The sequence below is a fragment of the Pseudoliparis swirei genome, chromosome 18 (genome assembly GCF_029220125.1).
Source record: "Pseudoliparis swirei isolate HS2019 ecotype Mariana Trench chromosome 18, NWPU_hadal_v1, whole genome shotgun sequence".
Taxonomy (NCBI): domain Eukaryota; kingdom Metazoa; phylum Chordata; class Actinopteri; order Perciformes; family Liparidae; genus Pseudoliparis; species Pseudoliparis swirei.
Genome location: NC_079405.1, coordinates 24,505,194 through 24,525,679, shown reverse-complemented (window position 1 = coordinate 24,525,679; position 20,486 = coordinate 24,505,194). Strand labels below are relative to the sequence as shown.

At 45.0% G+C, this 20,486-nt stretch overlaps 1 protein-coding gene across 1 annotated transcript; it reads right to left on the bottom strand.

Moving 5' to 3' along the window:
• Nucleotides 1–14,977: 14,977 nt before the first annotated feature.
• Nucleotides 14,978–19,939, bottom strand: prok2 (prokineticin 2). The gene is given in 5 exon segments (XM_056437347.1): nt 14,978–15,100; nt 15,364–15,489; nt 19,712–19,820; nt 19,822–19,909; nt 19,912–19,939. Coding segments are annotated over 5 exon segments (474 nt in total).
• Between the last annotated feature and the right edge of the window lie 547 nt (nt 19,940–20,486).

The window sequence follows — 20,486 nt, the reverse complement described above, 5'->3', positions numbered from 1 at the left end:
GACAACAAATAATGTGAAAGTGTTTGGGTGTGTGCTTCAAGTGATGTGTGTTTTAGTTAAAAGTGTATGTTACATGTGGCGTGTGTTTAAGTGTTTAAGTTAAAGTGCATGTAAATAAAGTGACATGTGTGTGGAGGAGGCCTCAAGTTAAAGTGCATGTTAAAGTGACGTGTGTAGAGGAGGCCTCCAGGAGGGAAGAAGAAGGAGGAGGGAGGAGGAGTAGGAGGAAGAGGAAGGAGCGGGAAGAAGGAGGAGAGAGGAAGGTGGAAGAAGAGGTGGTAGTCCTGGGGGTGACAGTCAGTCAGTCCCGGGCTCCATTGATGAGCCCGACTGCCGACGGGAAAACACTTTTGGTGTGGCGGGAGGTCTTTGTCATGATGGACCGCAGCCTCCTCCCAGAGGGGAGGGACTTGAACAGGGAGTGTCCAGGGTGGGAGGGGTCAGCGACAATCTTGCTGGCCCGCTTCAGTGACCTGGAAGTGAACAGGACCTGGAGGGAAGGCAGATTGCAGCCGATAACCCTCTCGGCCGAGCGGATGATGCTCTGCAGCCTGCGCTTGTCTTTGGCTGTGGCTGCCGGGTGCCAGACGGTGATGGAGGAGCAGATGATGGACTCAACGATGGCCGTGTAGAATTGTACCATCATTCTCCCTGGCAGGTTGAGTTTCCTCAGCTGCCTCAGGAAGAACATCCTCTGCTGGGCCTTCTTGGTGATGGAGCCGATGTTCAGCTCCCACTTGAGGTCCTGGGTGATGATGGAGCCCAGGAAGCGGAAGGACTCTACAGCGTCGACGGGGGAGTCACACAGGATGAGAGGGGCGGGTGGGGCTGCATTCCTCCTGAAATCCTGTACTTTATGAATATTATGTACTTTGACTTTTACTGAAGCACATTTGTGATGAAGACGTTGAGAGGAGATCTGAAGCCCCTCCACCTGGTTGGTGGTTTAACGTGAATGAAAGGAGGCGGGGCCTATGTGATGATGTCATCGGTCCCGGTGATTCATAAAAGGAGATCACAGAGAGCGAGCTGCTCGCCGACGGCTGGCAGGAAGAGACGCGGCGGAGGGGGGCGCCTGAATGCAACGTCTAATTATGCACTATGTGTGTGTGTGTGCGTGCGTGTGTGCCGTAGTTACCTGTTGTTGCTCCTGGATGTATCGGGAGTTGGCCGACACCAGGTGAGCCTCCAGACCTGTCCTGAGCTGAGGGACAAGTCGACAGAGCCTGGACACACACACACACACACACACAATATTATGATATAACATTACCTTGTCCTGAAGGCATGCAGTTTATTTTTACGTTACTCTGAACGTGTGTGTGTGTGTATTTGTGTCTGTGTGTAAACATCAACCAACCTCTCTATTCTTCTTCTCTGCCTGAGCCACAGCAGAAGGGCTGGACAGCTTGCACACACACACACACACACACACACACACACACACACACACACACACACACACACACACACACACACACACACACACACACACACACACACACACACACACACACACACACACACACACACACACACACACACCTCGTTACAGATGATGAAGGCCTGAACCAATCAGGAGTTCGGTAAAGTCAGAAAGATATTCACAGATTCGGACTTCGAAGATTGTTTCCATGAATTCTGACAGAATATTCATAATTATTTAAAAACACATTTCTCCAAAGTAAGAGGTGTCGTCCACTCATGGATCCCATTGAGAGTTATTTAATGATTTCACTCTCCACTTGATAGTGAAGCTATTGAAGATTTTTTCCATAAAATCTGAAAAAATATTCATAATAATTATTCAAAATCTTTTTTCTCCAAAGTAAGAGGTGTAGTCCACTCATGTGGAGCCCATTGATGTAGGAAATGAATGTGTTCACTCTACACTTGATAACAGTGAAGCTATTGAAGATTTTTTCCATAGAATATTAAATATAATTCATAATAATTATTTAAGATGAGTTTTTTTCAAAATAACAGCTGTAGTACAACACAGGGTGGCCATTTGACGTATGGTATACGTTATGTCAGCCTACACAATCTTTCAGGGGAGATGTTGAATATTTTTGGAATACGTTCTTTCTGGATTGCTTTTTGCAGACGGTCCCTGGGCTTAGGTCTCACAGCTGATCGCACATTGAGACCAACGTTATTCATCGATCTCGGAGACCGGCTTGTTGTCGACATCACTACGGTCACAGAGAGGTGTTGTTTGTGTTTTAACTCCGTTTTGTGAGAGCGCTATTGAGCCGGGAAGTCCGAATCTGTGAATATCTTTCTAACTTTACTGAACTCCAATCGGGGCCGAGGCAGGTAGATGGTGAATAGACTTGCTTTTTTATATATATTTATTCGTATTCCAACCACTCGAAGCACGTCAACATGTACACACACATTCACACCGAGGACAAGATGCTGTGCAAGACTTCACGAGAAGTGAACTGAAGCTTGAAGGCATCATTCGTTTTATTAATTGTTTTATTGATTGTTTTATTTGGGACCTCGTGACGACTTCGTCGTAGAGGGCTTTATCATATCCTAAAGTTGTTACATTTAGAGTGGCAGGACAAATCAGGACTGATTTGCCAGTCTTAAACCGGACAACCGCGGAGCACATCGACAACAACACAACAGTCTCATTTCCCAATAACAATTGTTTGTCATAGCTGGGAATAGAACACTGTATCCGGGGAGAGGGTTCAGGCTTTGAATGCGTTCCCGGTGTTACGGTTTAAGAAGCGACCGTGTTAACTGGCGACTTTGAACCGAACGTGTCTGTTGTTGTCGCAGTTAGACGGGTGTTGAACATAGGAAGAGAACATTGAGCTATACCGCCGGACACACATGCCGCCGTCAAACGGGAAACACCTCACTTAACGGGTGCACCGCGGGCTGTTGTGACGCGAGTGAGCTAACGGCTATACACGTAACACCTGGCTTACGGTAAACTTACGTGACCAAAATGCCTGTTTACCGACATCGTACCCAGCCGACACAGCGGGGTTTTCTCCGGTATCCACTCTGGTTCAGCTGGCGGAAAGCTCCCGGTCCCCTGCTCGATAGCTAAAGTTGTACAACATTAGCAGCTAACAATGTAAAACTGTAGCTTACGGTGAATGTGTTGGTAGACTGAGGCATGAGATCTCGCGAGAACCAATGAATGAGACTTCACTCTCACATGGCGGAGCCAGATCAAAGCGCATTCCATTGACGTCATAGAGTCCCTTATGTCATGAAGGTGACCTTGATCTTTTTTTCTATATATCGGAGTAGGTATAGCCAGTAGCCATAGAGGTGCAGTTTTTTCTTGTACAAGTGGACGTATAAGATAAGATTAATTTCAGAGACCATTGATCAAGATTTATTCCAACAATGTTTAAGTGTATAAAAAACATGTTTGGTTTTGCCGAAAGGAAAGAGGAAAACCAGGCACCCGATCCAAAGGGAATCAAGCTGGAAACTTCAGAATCCGGTGTGCAGCCAGCAAAAAGAAAAAGATCCAATCCAGAAATCAATGTGGAATATTCAGAATCAAGCATGCAGCCAGGAAAAAGAAAAAGATTGAATCCAGAATCCAGCGTGCACACAGTAACAGTAACATGGTTGAATCCACGAGAAATCAGCCCAAGCCCACAAATCGTTGTCCGATCGAAAGAGGCATTAAACAACTGCCGTGGTAATATCTGCACAACACATGTGACGCAGTCGCTGGAAGTCATAGAGGCGAAGAGACGATTGCGTAGGGAAACAATTAAACGCAAGGCCCTGGAGAATGAAATAAAGTCTCAGAAAAATAAGATGGTCCAGTTTGGTAAAGAGGTACTGGAACTTAGAGAGACAAGTAAGCAGCAGGTGAGAGAAAGATGTAAACAAAATCTGGAATGGACTTCGAATCAACATACAATAGCAGAGTTGGAGGAACAGAATCGGGTTCTTAGACAGGACAATATACAGGTCTCTGAGACTCTCAAAAAGACAAATGTGGAACTCCAGAGAAAAAAGGCTGTGGAGGCAGAATACAAGTCTCAGGGAGAGAAGATGGCCCAAGAGCTGGAACAGACACAACAGGCCGCCTCTCTGCATAAGGTTCACAATAAAGCTATTGTAGTCGATTTGGAGAAACAAATCATGGTTCTTACAGCAACAAAAGACGAGCTGCAAGAGGATATAGAGGAACTAGACACGTATCTGGTAGAGAAGATACACAATGCTGTATCAGAATATCAAATGAGGGTGATCAAGTTGGAGAGTAATATCCTTTTCCTGAACGCCGACCTTAGCGCCGCCCCTGCATTCGCCCCTGCAGCCGCCCCTGCATTCGCCACCTTTCCAAATTATATTGAAAAGGTTGACGCTGCAGCCGCCCCTGCATTCGCCCCTGCAGCCGCCCCTGCACTCGCCACCTTTCCAAATGAAATTGAAATGGTTGAATACAAGGCTCAGGGAGAGAAGATGGCCCAAGAGCTGAAACAGACACAACAGGCCGCCTCTCTGCATAAGGTTCACAATAAAGCTATTGTAGACGATTTGGAGAAACAAATCATGGTTCTTACAGCAACAAATGCCGAGCTGCAAGAGGATATAGAGGAACTAGACACGTATCTGGTAGAGAAGATACACAATGCTGTATCAGAATATCAAATGAGGGTGATGAAGTTGGAGAGAAATATCCTTTTCCTGAACGCCGACCTTAGCGCCGCCCTTGCAGCCGCCCTTGCAGCCGCCCCTGCATTCGCCCTTGCAGCCGCCCCTGCATTCGCCCCTGCAGCCGTCCCTGCAGCCGCCCTTGCATTCGCCCCTGCAGCCGTCCCTGCATTCGCCCCTGCAGCCGTCCCTGCATTCGCCCCTGCAGCCGTCCCTGCATTCGCCCCTGCAGCCGCCCTTGCATTCGCCCCTGCAGCCGTCCCTGCATTCGCCCCTGCAGCCGTCCCTGCATTCGCCGCCTTTCCAGATGATATTGAAATGGCTGACGCTGCAGCCGCCCCTGCAGCCGCCCCTGCATTCGCCCCTGCAGCCACCCTTGCATTCGCCCCTGCATTCGTCCCTTCAGCCGTCCCTGCATTCGCCCCTGCAATCGCCCCTCCATTCGCCCCTGTATACGCCTCTGCAGCCGCCCCTGCAGCCGCCCTGCATTCGCCCCTGCAATCGCCCCTCCATTCGCCCCTGCATTCGTCCCTTCAGCCGTCCCTGCATTCGCCCCTGCAATCGCCCCTCCATTCGCCCCTGTATACGCCTCTGCAGCCGCCCTTGCAGCCGCCCATGCATTCGCCTCTGCATTCGCCGCCATTCCAAATTAAATTGAAATGATTGACGCTGCAGCCACCCCTGCAGCCGCCCATGCATTCGCCTCTGCATTCGCCGCCTTTCCAAATGATATTGAAATGGTTGACGCTGCAGCCGCCGCTGCATCCCCCCCGCCAACCTTAACGCCGCCCCTGTAGCCACCGCCTTTCCCGGTGCTCCGTCCTGGCCGACTCCCTGTCCCGTCTCCGTCCCGGACGGCGCCGCTTCCCGGTGATCCGACTCCGTCCCGGCCGACTCCGGTTCCCCCTATCCCATCTCCGTCCCGGCCGACTCCCTGTCCCAGCCAACTCCCTGTCCCGGCCGACTCCCTGTCCCGTCTCCGTCCCGGACGGCGCCGCTTCCCGGTGATCCGACTCCATCCCGGCCGACTCCGGTTCCCCCTGTCCCGTCTCCGTCCCGGCCGACTCCCTGTCCCGTCTCCGTCCCGGACGGTGCCGCTTCCTGGTGATCCGACTCCGTCCCGGCCGACTCCGGTTCCCCCTGTCCCGTCTCAGTCCCGGCCGACTCCCTGTCCCGGCCGACTCCCTGTCCCGTCTCCGTCCCGGACGGCGCCGCTTCTCGGTGATCCGACTCCGTCCCGGCCGACTCCGGTTCCCCCTATCCCGTCTCCGTCCCGGCCGACTCCCTGTACCGTCTCCGACCCGGACGGCGCCGCTTCCTGGTGATCCGACTCCGTCCCGGCCGACTCCGGTTCCCCCTGTCCCATCTCCGTCCTGGCTGACTCCCTGTCCCGGCCGACTCCCTGTCCCGACTCCGTCCCGGCCGACTCCGGTTCCCCCTATCCCATCTCAGTCCCGGCCGACTCCCTGTCCCGGTGTTCTGTCTCCGTCCCGGCCGACTCCATTTTTCCCCCTGTCCCTTCTCCAGGGGGGGGGGGGGGGTGAAGGTGTGGACAGAGGTAGGTGTAGACAGATGGAGGTGTGGACAGGTTGAGGTGGGGAAAGGTGGAGGTGTGGACAGGTGGAGTTGAGGACAGGTGGAGGTGGAGACAGGTGGAGGTGTGGACAGGTGGAGACAGGTGGAGGCGGGGACAGGTTGAGGTGGAGAACAGTGGAGGTGTGGATAGGTGGAGTTGAGGACAGGTGGAGGTGGAGGCGTGGACAGGTGGAGGCGTGGACAGGTGGAGATGTGGACAGGTGGAGGTGGGGACAGAACCTCAGCACACACAGTGTTTGTTCGTATAATGCCTACTGATTTCAACAGAACACACACACACACACATATATATAAACCTGGTCACTTTATCTCAGGAGAGGAAGAGGCGTTCAATCTGTGAAGGAAAAAGAAGATTACTTACATGACAGCTCCAGTAGCTCCATGGAGGAAGTGAATTAAATCAGCATTAATTGCTTAAAATGTTTTTATAACAGTTGACTTCCCATCTATTAAACCCAGTCGTCAACCTGAAAAGTGAAGCCATTGCTCCAGGGGGCGACTCCTCTGCTCTTTACGGGAAGAACATCTTTGTTGTCGGACAGTTTCTTCACAAATCAAAATTAGTATTGCAAAATGCTAGCTAGCTAGTACTAGTGTTAGCTGGGAATTAAGCGTTTGCTGTGCTAACAGTACCTGGGCCCACTCATCGCCTGCTCCGACATGAGCTCCACCCCCTTTACAAAATATGTTCACTTCTGCCACCAAAAGCAAAATGGGCATGGCCATTATGCCAAATTTGTGACTTGAAACTTGTAGTCCACCAACCAACGGCTAACCGTGACCGTGAAGCCCTCAACTTCTAAAACCCCTTGGTCCTTGGTCCTGACATTTAAACTATTCTTGCAACAACACTATTCGTAGTAGTAATGTTTGTTCCTTCTCACTCTATATTATTTCCATCCATTTATCAAGTTGGGATCTAGTCCCGTTTCCCAACAACATTTCTAAATCTGCCCATCTTAAACTCCACCGATGTTTTTGCTTTGTAAATAAATAATGATCAGATCTTTTTTTTGGACAGCCCCACCAGCATTAGAGCACCCCTTTGTTCAGCTACATCTTTTTCCAACGGTTTTGATTGCTTTTTAAAATGCAGTTTTAATCTTTACTCATTTGCTCGTTGATGGGTCTCGTTTATGTTCTTTTTAATGCAACTGTATTTAATCTGTAAATGTGAGCTCTGTAAAGCACTTTGAATGGCCTCATGTCTGAATGCTTCTTTATAAATAACATGTCCTTGCAAACACTGCACTGTTTCAATGAGTTACTGTTTAATGATGGATAGTGAGTGTAGTGATTTAGGAATTTAGCGTCTCAGAGATGTTGTGGCCACATATAGTTCTGAGTAATGAAATAAATCTGATTGTTGAGCTCCGTTTTTTTTCTTCTACACATACGACCCGTGAGGCTCCCTCCTGTATTGGAGCGTATCACCTCAACGCTAAACCTCACGGCCCTTCCCAGGAGACGACCCTGCAATTCTGGGATAGCACTTATTATGGTCCTTTTGTAGTTCGACTGAGTTGAGGAAATGTTACTTCCTGTATTCTTGTCGTTCTTAGTTTATACTCTAGGTTGAAATGCACTTGTAAGTTGCTTTGGATAAAAGCGTCTGCTAAATGACATGTAATGTAATGTAATTCAGGCTCCGATTCGCTCCGTATATTACATTGACCCCACTGTCAATACTCACGCGTAAAAGTAAAAGTGGGAGTGACACACGACGGAGGCCATGGAGGAGGAACTACAACTGACCACTCGCTGTCCATGCATCACAACATACCCAACACAGGAAGCACATTCAATGTTTTGCCGTAGTAAAAGTGGAACGCTCAGCTGCTCAATGTGCATGCTGACGTCTGATGTTACGCACATCTGCTAACTGAGCTGGCAACAACAATCCATCTTAATTTCACACTATGGGCCTTCTGCCATCTGTTTTCAGACACATTCAACCACCCAGGGATGTAACCCATCTGTCACACTGGTTCTTGCTGAGGGAAGCCATTCAAGTGAAGTGTTCAAGCGGCATTCTCTCCACTGCCCACCAGGGGGGCGACTCCTCTGGTTGTATAAAGTATAAGAGAAGATTTCTCTAAATCACTGTCAAATATGGTCACTTGTGTTCATTGGCTGCATAAAAACAACATGGCAACGACCATAATCACATGCTGTGCCGAACTCAAGACTTCAAAACGTCATTATACAAACCAATGGAGGACGTCTTAATGACGATCCACTTCTTATAGACAGTCTATGATTTCATCAGACCAGGAACTTCTGGAAGAAGTAGGATAACAGCGAAATTCCAGTATTCTCATTACCAAAGTAAAAACAAAACCAAACTATGCACTTCAAGATTCAACACTCATCTTTTAAAGTTTGCATTAACCCGTGATATTTCGCTTTACACATGAAAAGTCAACGTACAGACACCTGTGGCTGCGATAGACGCGATATTTCTCCGGACGCCGTTGTTTGGGGCGTTTGGGGCGACGCGATGTGGGCGGCGCGTTTACAGCGGTGCAATTTTCGCCCCCAGCTGAAATATTTAAACTTTGAGGCGGTAATGTCGCAACTTGGGCCAATCATCTATCGAGTTGCTCCACGCATCATCGCTGTCCCGCCGCCGATGAAGGAAATGATAACGGTCTTTACGGAGACGAGACACAGAGATAAGCCCCGCCCCTCGCAGAGCGTCTCGACGCTTATGACGTGAACACGGCAAATGGTCGAGCGAGTAAACGCACGTGTTTTGGGCGACAAAAATCGCATCGCTTTTGGTGTGAACGCACCGTTACAGTGTAAGACCCTGTTCTGTGTCTCCTCTGTCTCCTTGATTGTTTCATTCCCTGCACATGCCGTCGTCTCGTTACTGTCTCATGCCATACACCCGTTTCCCCCAAGAAATATTATGCCAGTCTTTCCCCTGTCTCTTGCTGGATTGTTGTCTTGTGTCCGTGTTCCTGTCTTTCGTGTTGCTGGTGTCTGTTCTGACCTGCCTGCCCTCCGATCCTCTGTCTGCCCCTTTTTTTACATGCCACAATATTGTGAGAACATTTTAAAGAATGCACCATTGGTTTTCAAGTACTTTCATTCTATCAGTATGATTTTAGTCATGTCAGTTTTATTCCACCTATATAGCCTAAGATTAGCATCAAAGGGCTTCATAGAGAAAACATATTGCACTCTGATCATATCCTGATACCCAATCAGTTCAGATTAGGATGAACTAGATTTTTAAAAAAGTAAACAAATGCGTTATGGGTTTCGTCATTTTAGGTGGCTTTTAATGACACCAATATATGTTCAGGTTTTTTTGGTTTCACTTTTGTCCAGTCAAAAGAAGTGGAGACACCTTTATCTAGAGTCTATGATTTAAATTCTCTGCTCATTTTGCCTATATTCCTAAGTAAAAGTGCACTGCTATTTAAGATAACTTCATCAAGGATGAACAAATCAAGCCTTAAACTGCTTTCAATGTACCAAATTACACACATGGATAACATGTAAGAGCGTGGAAGTCTGAGCTGGTTAAGGCAAATCTAAAGAACAGGACCCAGATCTGCTTAGAAAACAAACCTCCATCAGGACCTTTGGATTACAAACCATTTTCCTCAGCCAGTTGTCTAAACGAGCCGTTTCCTCTCCTGGGCCACTTCCACCACAACATACACAACACCCCGTTTCTGACCTCAACACAAGATCTGGGTCCCGTTATCAGTTTGTGAAGGACCCGGTTATCCTGATCACAATGTTGACAATTTGACATCTAGGAATATAAAGATGATAAAAAAGTAGAAACTATGCAAAGAGAAGAGGAAAGTGGAGATGTAAAGTAAAAAAAGAGGGCAACACATTGAATGAGAGGCAGCCAGAGGAGCAGCACGAAGACGAGGAAACCTTGTGCGGACCGAGTGGCAGTCTGGGACACCTCGGCATTAATCACCTCCTACGTTTCCGAGGCCATTACATCTGAATAGTTTATCCACATTCCATAAGCGGCAAGAATAATTTAGGCAAGTCAACAGTCGATTAGTAGGATGAATATTTTATGAATCAATAATTCATGAGCCGCTGAAACATTTTAGCATTCAAACCTCTGAGGCAGTAGGAAGATGCAGCTGATTAAATAAACACGAGCCGACTGGGTTCAGGCCAGGTTCCAGCAAGCATCTGGCCTTGGGTGGGATGACCTTTGACCTTTAAACTTTTAAAGGTCGAAGACAGAATTGTGCCAAGAGAAAGTGGATTTTCTGTCGGGACAATTCATTTCGCTCAATGGGGTTGGATGTCTTTTGAATTTTAACATCTAGTTATAGAACTGCTTTTCGAAATCATGTTGCCTTTGAAATAATTTAATTCTCATTTGCCAAACCGTACTTACCTAACCAGACTTATCTGTGTAAAGAAAGACCCATCGTTTCAGCTTAGGGTAGTATGTGGTGTACATAGTTAATACATCTCTCCATGGATGACGAATAAATCAGAGGCTGTGGAGATGACCTAATAAAGCAAATTCACCGAGCAAGGAAGAAATAAGTCACAAACATGTTTTTCTTTTTGTTGTTGTTAATTCACAATTGCCACCTGCTGCTCAGTTCAATGTTCATTTGTAGCGTGTCGCTTGTCAACAACTAAGAGCAATTAATAATAAAAAAATTAAAAAGATAGAATTACTTAAAAATGCCGTAACTGTACAAAGAAGAAACCTCTTCACACAGAGAAGATCAGGACAAGTGCAATGCAGCATTTTTAAAACGAGATTATGAAATGAAAGAAATCATTCAAGATAAAATTGGGCTGTCATGCAAAAACGGCGAGTGAAAAAGTGACATTTTTAACTCCAGAGGTGAAATGCTTCTTGTAATGCCTATTCTTAGCACTGTGAAAATGACAATGTTATTTTAAGTGTCCGGCAGAAGAAATTATGCCAAATAATGTATGTTAAAACGATATGTAACCTCGACTGAATTAAAACTCCCTTTCAGGAAAGATATGCTCGACAGAAAGCTTAAAACCGACACGGAGATGAGGCCACGCCTGAAAGTCAGGCAGATTGTTCGACTGTCACGTCTTGGAGGGATACAAAATGAAACCTCTTCGACAGTCCGTGCAGAGAACTGATACATGCAGCCATGTGACCCAAATGCTCAAAAGTTCCTTCATGCATTAAGAATAAAAGGGATGAAACTCCCGTGGCTTAAAAACAACTCAGCAAATGTGGTTTTGTGGGACACAGAAAGCAGAACGTGGTTCAAAATGTAGCCGAACAGCAAATCCTGCCAGTTTTAAAGAGCCCTTGAACATTTTGGTAAGTGCGTGTGTTCTAATTCTTTCTGAGACAGAGCTGTGAAAATCAATTCCACTTTCATGTCTGAGCTTTGAGTACAGAGCTGAAGTCAGGATGTGGCTAGCCTAGCTTTGCATAAAGACTCAAAACAGATGCACCCAACAACAACAACTGACGGATCAACACGTCTAATCAGTTTAAGCGAGAGGTTTCCTCCCCTCTCTCTGCAAATCTAAGGTGAATAGGTTCCGGCTCCAGCACCGTATTTAACACCGGCCGTGTTTCCGTTTAAAAGTTCAGCTAATTTTAAGAAAACTTTTGAAATGTCGCCAAAAAAGAAAGCGAATTAGCCGCTTTTCCACTCACTGGTTTAGAGCAAATAAACTGGGCTTCAGCATAGTTGGGTCAGAAGTGGGAACTACAGGCTACGCTTTATGCATGATGTAATCCACCAGTAAATTCAAACGCGATACTTCAAAATATACATTTAAATATGCAAATGGATACACGGCTTCAGTGACATGATATTGGTGTCAATCTTCTCAGTGAATAAATGCACTTCCTAAAATTCCAACTAGAATTAATCCTTAAAGTCAATAAAATCCTCTTCTCTTACAGTATTTTTATAAGCACAAATACAAATATTTTCTCATTATTCTTATCAGAGGTGAGACTCGATAAGACCCGACAGCTCTATGTTGCCGTACAATAAAAAAAGTCTTACAGGGCACAGCGCCGAACGCTTTATTGCAAAGCTAACGCTGCTAATGCTCTACGGTCAAAACTTGCATTTACGATCAGCCGCAGACACCCCAAGCTCTTAGAACCATTAAGGAGAGAAAAAAATACACCCGGCACTGGTCCTGAAGAAGAAGAGATCCGACCCAGTGTTACTGAAGATAAAAAAAGGCACAACAAAAGGTCCTGAGGTACAGCAGCCGTCTAAACCGTATTGGCCACGCCGACAAGCTAATTCCAAATCAACAGGACTCTTAATCAGAAAATTACTTAAAACGTGTGAATCGACACAAAAGCAGCTCAGGTAGAAATGTCACGGGCTTTTTTTGAACAAACTTGTGCGATAACAGCTGGGCAGAAATCATAGGAATCACGTGGACCTCGCTTCACCGGAGTCAGACCGTGCACGGGTCCGCTACCGCGATGCTCAGTGCCTCTTGTGCTACCATGTCAGTGCTACTGAAGAAGAAGAAGAAAAAAGAAAGAAGAAGAAATGACCAGATATGGACTCAAGGAGGTAATATGGAGACATCAGAACGCCGAGGGGGCGAAGACGATCGTAAACTCAACGTTACTACAATGTGTAAAATGCCTGGTGTTAGATTCAATGATTAAAAATGTGCATGTGGTTGGTATATTTGAGGCTAATTCCAGTATTTTTAGATATTTATTCATCCCCAGGGGGAATTTGTTTGTAGCAGCAGCAAGCATGTTTACAATATATGCAATAAAATAAAATAGCAGGGAAGGACATATTATATTTAAGAATTGGAATAATGAATGAAAGAACATTTTAATACAAAAATGTAATTAAAATACAAATTGTATACGGTGTATCTTAGTGTATATCAGGGCTGCCTGCCCTCAGAGCACCCATGACCATTAGCATCGCGACACGCCCGCTCCTTCCTGACCGATGGCGGCACTCTGCTACCGGCGTGCTGAGGTCTTGTGGTGTAATTGCCGCCGGAGGCTCCTCACCTGCACGTGCAAATTATGTTTTTTTTATTTTTTATAGCATCGCGCCGTTCTCCGGACTCTGTGTGCCGCTCTTTTTTTGACCTTTTATAAACTTTTCCAGCCTTTCTAAACACCGAGAAGCTGCGCTGACCTCGGTGCTCCCCACTGGGGTTTCCCTGAAATACAATTTGGACAGCTGGAAATGTAGCTTATCAAAATAACGCTATCATTTAATGAGGTTTAGGCTGAGTCAGGTATCCACAGTTCTTAACTTCAGAATCTTCCGAGCTCCATTTTTTCTTGTCAAAACAAGCCGCCTACATTACCCGCAATGTAAGTAAGTAAGTCTTTTTGTTCCATGGACATGAACAGTCCTGGATGAAGTCCGATGTTTCTTCGACCGTTACCTACGTGCACATAGAAGACGAAATATGTTTCCCTCAAACCCGATTGCGCACGCAGTCTGGTTGTACGGGAATGAAACCGCCTCGACCTGGAGCTCGGGAATGTTTCTGCTCAAAAACGACGTGATTGAAGATCAAAACAGCCGAATCGTTATCCGTCAGTCAGTCCATCGATTCATTGACTCGTTACCAGTATTCCCTTATGTCAGTGGTCACTAACCTTTTTGAGCCCAAGATCCCTGACCTCCGCCTTCGTGACAGGCAAGATCTACCTATTGAGGCGTTGAGAGAAAACGACTGTCCAGACTGGACTTGCAGCTTGAGGCCTTTTTATTTGGCCTAATTATAATTGAATGAAATCAAAACACTTTGGTCTTTCTGCATTTCCCCTGCGCCCCATATGTAGTACCACTTTTCCCCACTAGAGGGGCACGCCCCACCTGTAGGACCACTGTGGACTACATTCCCCTCTTTCGGTTTTCTGACGTCGATCTTCCAGTCAGGAAGAAAACGTTTCAGAAGACACTTTATAACGTTTTCGAGAATGAGGAACAATGTGTTTCTGATTTTATTTTCATTTTATTTTATGTGCTCTCGCGTTCTCGTCATCATTTGAGCATCTTTTTTATACGATCGATGTGACTCATTGCGTTACACATTGGGCAAATCTAATTATAGCTTTGGACCTTGAGCCAACGCTGCGAATCACGGCCTGACTGATTAATTTCGTACGTGTCCGGCTGTTTCCTGCCGCGATAAAGACTCGCTGCCAAGGTGAAGAGGAGGAAAAGACTCTCTTGTCTGCCCTCGTCTTTTGACCACCATTCATTCTCCGTTAGCGAAAACATGAAACCTGACCACGGCTTGTTATGAGCGGATCATCAAACTGTAACTTAGCAGCTGGAAACTGTGAGACAGCATGTGTCATTTAGTCTTCTTACCGAATACTAATGAAGAAGACGGCTTGTTTCCATGCGGATTTTGAATCCAAGAATCGAATAATATACACATTTGAACATTGAATACGATAGAATGGATATATTATATATGTATATTTATATTTGGACTTCATTGTGAGGTGTATGTAACTGACATAACTTAGACTGAAGATGCACTTATACAGAGAAGGGAGCAGTCATCATTCCCCACATCCAAGGGGGCATTTCCCTTTAACTATAGAATTTAATTGCCTACAAAAATGACGATGCATTATATATATATATATATATATATATATATATATATATATATATATATATATATATATATATCTTTATTCAAAATAAATAATTAAAAACAAACGGGCAATTCAAGGCGGATAGTGAAGTGATGGTCCTCAGAAGTAGTCTGGATACTCGTATGTCGAGAGACATTTGGACATTCCCTGCACTAAGGTGATACACGACAAGTTGGGCATGCAGGGGCACGTGTGGTGGAGTCTTTTCCCAGCGAAAGGAACCTGAAAGCAGCAAGAAAGACACATTTTAGTACGAGATTTATTTCATTTGCATCAGGTTTAATGGATGTACGTGGAATGTGCCGAAATGCCAAGAGACTTCGAATAAGTCTTGTTAAGTGCTTCTAAGACATCGCTTTTTTTCTGGCTCTCTTACGAATAAATTTTTTGAGATGGGGTGCTTTTTAAAAGCATCGCTGCACTGAACGGGGATCAATCATTGGTGGGCGGCTCTCCGCTGCACACCTGTCTGCAGACGGTCTCACCTTGTGGCTCATGGGGTGACAGTTGTCTCCTTCCCAGCCCGCGGCCGTGCACATCCGCAGGCTGCGGAACCACAAACTCACCGCACAGCACATCCGTCCTCCACACTGAGAGTCCTTCTCACAGGCCTACACACAACACACACACACACACACACACACACACAGAACTGTGATTTAATTCAGCAAATTATTGACTTATGCAAATACTTTGGCTTTATGGACATGCAGTTATTTGCCACCATTATTTAAAGGAACAGAGTGTAGCATTTAGGACAGTCTATTGAATATGAATAAGCATGTTTTATTTAGTGAATAATCATCTGAAAATAAGAATTGTTGTGTTTTCGTTACCGAATGAGCCACTTATTTCCACGGGAGGAAGAAATAAGCCTGCCGCCACATTCCTACGGTGGTCCGGACCGGACCAATCAAAGCATTGTTCCACATAGGCTCAGCCGCTCTCCTGAATGCTGCCAAATCTTACACACTGCACCTTTTAATTCTGTAATAACAACGTCCCATCCCACTAATAATTAATGCTGAACACTACTATCGTGCTATATGAATGTCATTGTTAAAGGAGCAGTGTAAAGAAATTAGTGGCAACTAGTAAGGTTGCAGATGGCACTGAACTGAATACCCCTTGTCTCAGGCCTCCCTTCCCAAAGGGTGTTGGAGAACCATCGAAAGGCCCAGACGGTACTTAAGAAGTAGACGTGGTCACCCATTGGTTGGTGACCATCGTTATGAGGCCATTTTGAGGGGATCTCATTCGTAGACAGCGAGATTGATAACCGGATGAGGACATTTCATGAAGTAGAATGGGCACTCGGTAGAGCGCATACCTTCGCATATCACAAGATTGGGCATTGAATTATGAACATTTTGGCATTAGTTGCATGCCAATTGGATACAAATTGACCGTGTTATGGTAAAAAGAAGATTTTGACCTTCTCATGACATTGACCTTGACCTTTGACCCGATCGATCCCAAAATATAATCAAATGGTCCCCGGATAATAACCAATCATCCCACCAAATTTCATGCGATTCGGTTTAATACTTTTTGACTTATGCGAATAACACGCATACAAATAAATAAATACACGGCGATCAAAACATTACCTTTCGCATTTTCAATGCGAAGGTAAAAATGGAAACAGACTGTAAAACACAGACGACTCCTAGACCAGACAACGCCATGGGAGCGTCAGTCACAAGGTGGCCCCGCCCCTAAATCGTCCCCTGCCTATCATCTATTTGACTCTAAATGGGACCATCATTTACTCAATGAGCATCATGCTGTGTTGAAGAAGACTTCAAACTAGAGAATTAAAACATGAGCTCACGAGAATGTTTGGTGAGGTAGTAAATCAAATGAGAAGTAGAGTCATTTTCTCATAGACTTCTATAAAATATTTTTGTCAAATGCACATTAAGGCACTTCCACATTGGGCCCTCTCTACATGGCGACTCTATGAAGAGGACTCACTCCCTCTGTAGATATTAGTTATCAAAAACGCTTCTTCAATCTTAATTTCAGGTGATTATATGCCAATAGAAAACAAAATATGAATATTATTTTCCATTTCAGCCAACAGATTCCCCTGAATCCCACACACTGATCCTTTAACTTTAGGACACATTTTGTGAATGCACATTATTTGGTTTGAAATTGGTCCAATCTGCAATGAACAGCTGTCACTGGTGTAACTGCTGCTAATCTAAGGAGATACGTAATTGGTAATATGTATGTAGTGATATCACGCATACATGTTATGCAATCTATTTAAACACAATGATATGCAAATTATGATACAAAAAATAAATAAAACAGGTTGTGTGTTCAAAAGATTTTAGACAGGTGAGAAATGTAATATCAGCAGAAGAGCAACAAACAACGCAAACTGGTGTCACCCTAACAGCATATTATGCAAATGCTATTGTGTTCTAACACCATTAGTTATGTCATACCTCAACAAAACACCTTGGTATCGGTGGTGGTTTATTGTCTTGAGTGCCTGGGTGAGACGCCGAGTGACAGTTCTCGCTCTGGATGAGATGAAGAGGGACACAATGAAGAGGAGCAGAGGAGATGTCATGTGACAGACGAGGATGAACATCGCTTCAGTCTTATTGCTGCGTGTTCCAATCGCAGCTCACATCAGCCACCGGAGGGTTGTTGTGACAGCGAGGGCTGTTTTATGAGCACGTTATGGACACAATGTATGCTCATAGAATTATGTAAATCCTGATTTAGAAAAGGAAATATTTCGAAGAACTGGGTAAATTGACATGTCTATGTATATATATATATATATATACATATACAGACCCAAAAAATAATAACAATTGTACATATGCAGGCACGTGCACAGACATTTTGGGGGGCAGGTGCTCAAATCAAAAGAAAGGGCACCCAATGCCAAAAAAAAATTCTGACAGAGTTGAAGCATAATCAGCAAAACACTGATGATGATGTCCTCGACCTGCGTTTCCTATGGCAGCATCAGACCGCTAGCTTACATTTTCTTTATGAATAAAGATGAATTATTAGATAGCAACAACAGTACAAGCATTCTGATTGGCTAATAGGCGTCATGCCAGCCACGTATTGCCCTCCTGGTCTGACACAGATCCGTATTGCCCTCTTACGTCATTTTCAAAATGAGCGATATTGATAGACATCAACAGCCAAGAGCAGAGGTCCTCAAACGGCGGCTGTAGCTCAGTGGGGTAAGAGGGCCGTCCTTCCACCGCAAGGTCGTGGGTTCGATCCCCGCTCTCCCCATTAGCTGCAAGTCGAAGTGTCCTTGAGCAAGGCACTGAACCCCCGGGTGCCTCACCGCAGCCCACTGTTCCTTAATAACTAAGGTTGGGTTAAATGCAGAGAACTAATTTCCCCTTGGGGATTAATAAAAGTGTATATTTATTTATTCATTTTAAAACTAAGGCCCGCCTCCACATTTGGCCCGGCCCTCTGAACAAGAGAGGCCTTCTGATTTTTTTTCAGTCTGGCCACGAAAATCCTAGACTAGCCCCTGTTGAATAGAACGGAATAAGAATTCTCTCTCTCTCCTCTCTCTCTTTCTCTCTCTCTATCCTCTCTCTCTTCTCTTGAATTCTCTCTCTTTTCTCTCTCTCTCCTCTCTCTCTTTCTCTTGAATTCTCTCTCTCCCTCTCTTCTCTCTCTTCTCTCTCTCTTTTCTCTTGAATTCTCTCTCTCTCCCTCTCTCTATTCTCTAAACAAAACTAACGTCAGTAAACAGCTGGACGAGGCTTTGAAATCACGGAGTTTTTGTTTGTTTATTTGTTTAGGAACCGTCGGACCAGTGACGTCATGTTTTCAGCAGCGCTAATGTTGTGGTTGATTTATCACAAAACAACGTCAGGGGACAAACACCGTCAGGTGTGTCTGGTGCTGCGGGTCAGAGGAGAAGGAGGTGCAGCCGTTCGGTGGCGCGAGGAGCACTGCGCGGAGGAGGAAGTGGAGGAGGAGGGAGGGGCGCGGTGGGGGGAGGGAGAGGAGGGGGGGCTCGTGAGCGCCGCGGAGCGGTCGGGTCGAAATTCTCACAAGAACTCAAATAAATGCCCCGTCGGATATTAAAACACATTTGGGAGGACTTGATGACAGAAAGAGTAACGTTTATTCTTAAATACGGATGAATAAAAAAAATGTGTCTCCAGCAAAAAGGGCACTTTACTCATCCAGGGCAAAGGGGCTGGTGCTTGAGCACCACTAGGGCTCTATCTGTGCACGTGCCTGTACATATGTATATATATACATATATAAATACATATATATGTACATATATAAATATATATATATATATATATACACATTTTTTTTTTTTGGGGGGGTGGGCAAACTGATTGTTTACATCATAGTTCCCTTCATGCGTTTAGATAACTAAAAATGCAATAATGTGGGCTGTCTAAAATTTTCTTTTTGTGTTTTCCAAAATAAATAAATACATTCTCTGTACAGGATGCTTTAAATTTGTTCCAAAGCTAAACTCTAAATACACAGGATAATTAAAATACTGAAATTTAAAGAATAATTTGCAAATATTTTCATCAGAGAATGAATGTCACTTTTGAGGTTTTGGTCTAAACATAAATAAAATAAGACTGTGTGTACTTATTTGATGTTTTTAATTTTTGACCTTGTGTTAAAATGCCAATGTCAAAAAAATTACCGCAATTTGTATGGTAAGAATGCCATTCACACCAAAGAAAATATGAAGCAGTGCACGTCAGGCAATATTATTTATATTTGAAAAGCAAGCGCTTCCTTATTGCCATCACCCCCCCCCCCCCCCCCCCACACCTGTTTGCTCCTACTTACCCCTGTGATGACTGCTGTAGATCCGTGGGACACCAACAGCAGGGTGAAGAACAGTAGGAAGAAGGACCTCATGATGAAGAGCCGTCTCTTGCTTCTCTCGTGAGGATGCTGAGGCTGAGGCTGTCGGACTTTGCCGCATGTGCATACGTGACAGAGCGTGGAGACGAGTGGCCTTCAGAACTCACGTGTGGAGAGGGCTGGCGGAGGTTTATAAACCCAGCCCGCCATTCAGACACTCAGTGACTCACTCACGCCAAGCATCACCTCACAGGGGCTACAAAATAAACCACATGCCGAGGGTTGAAAGTTAACAGGACGAGCCTGCTTTTTAAGTTGATGTTTTTTATTTACGGTTAATTGTTTCCGTACCAAAAGTGTCATTCTTTCAATCACACATGCTCAAGGTGATTTAATGATTGGTGCAGTGCTGTTCAGCGTGACATCCTGACATATTTCTCCAGCATCTTCATTCCGGCCCCCTCCTCACTGTCAAAGAGTGCAAGGCCACCGTTTTGAATGCATCTTTTCAAGCCCACAGAGTGTCCTCAACAAGAAAAGAATTTGCGAATCCAAGTTGACTGTTTTTTCTCAGATTTCTTTTATATCCAATAATACACATGAAGAAGACCCATCAGAGTCTCAGTGTCACACATGATCTACATCCACACAATATACTGTATATTGTTAATCGGATATTACCCCAAAACATTTAAATTTACATATATTATATATATATATATTTATATATATATATAAATATATCTTTAAATATATA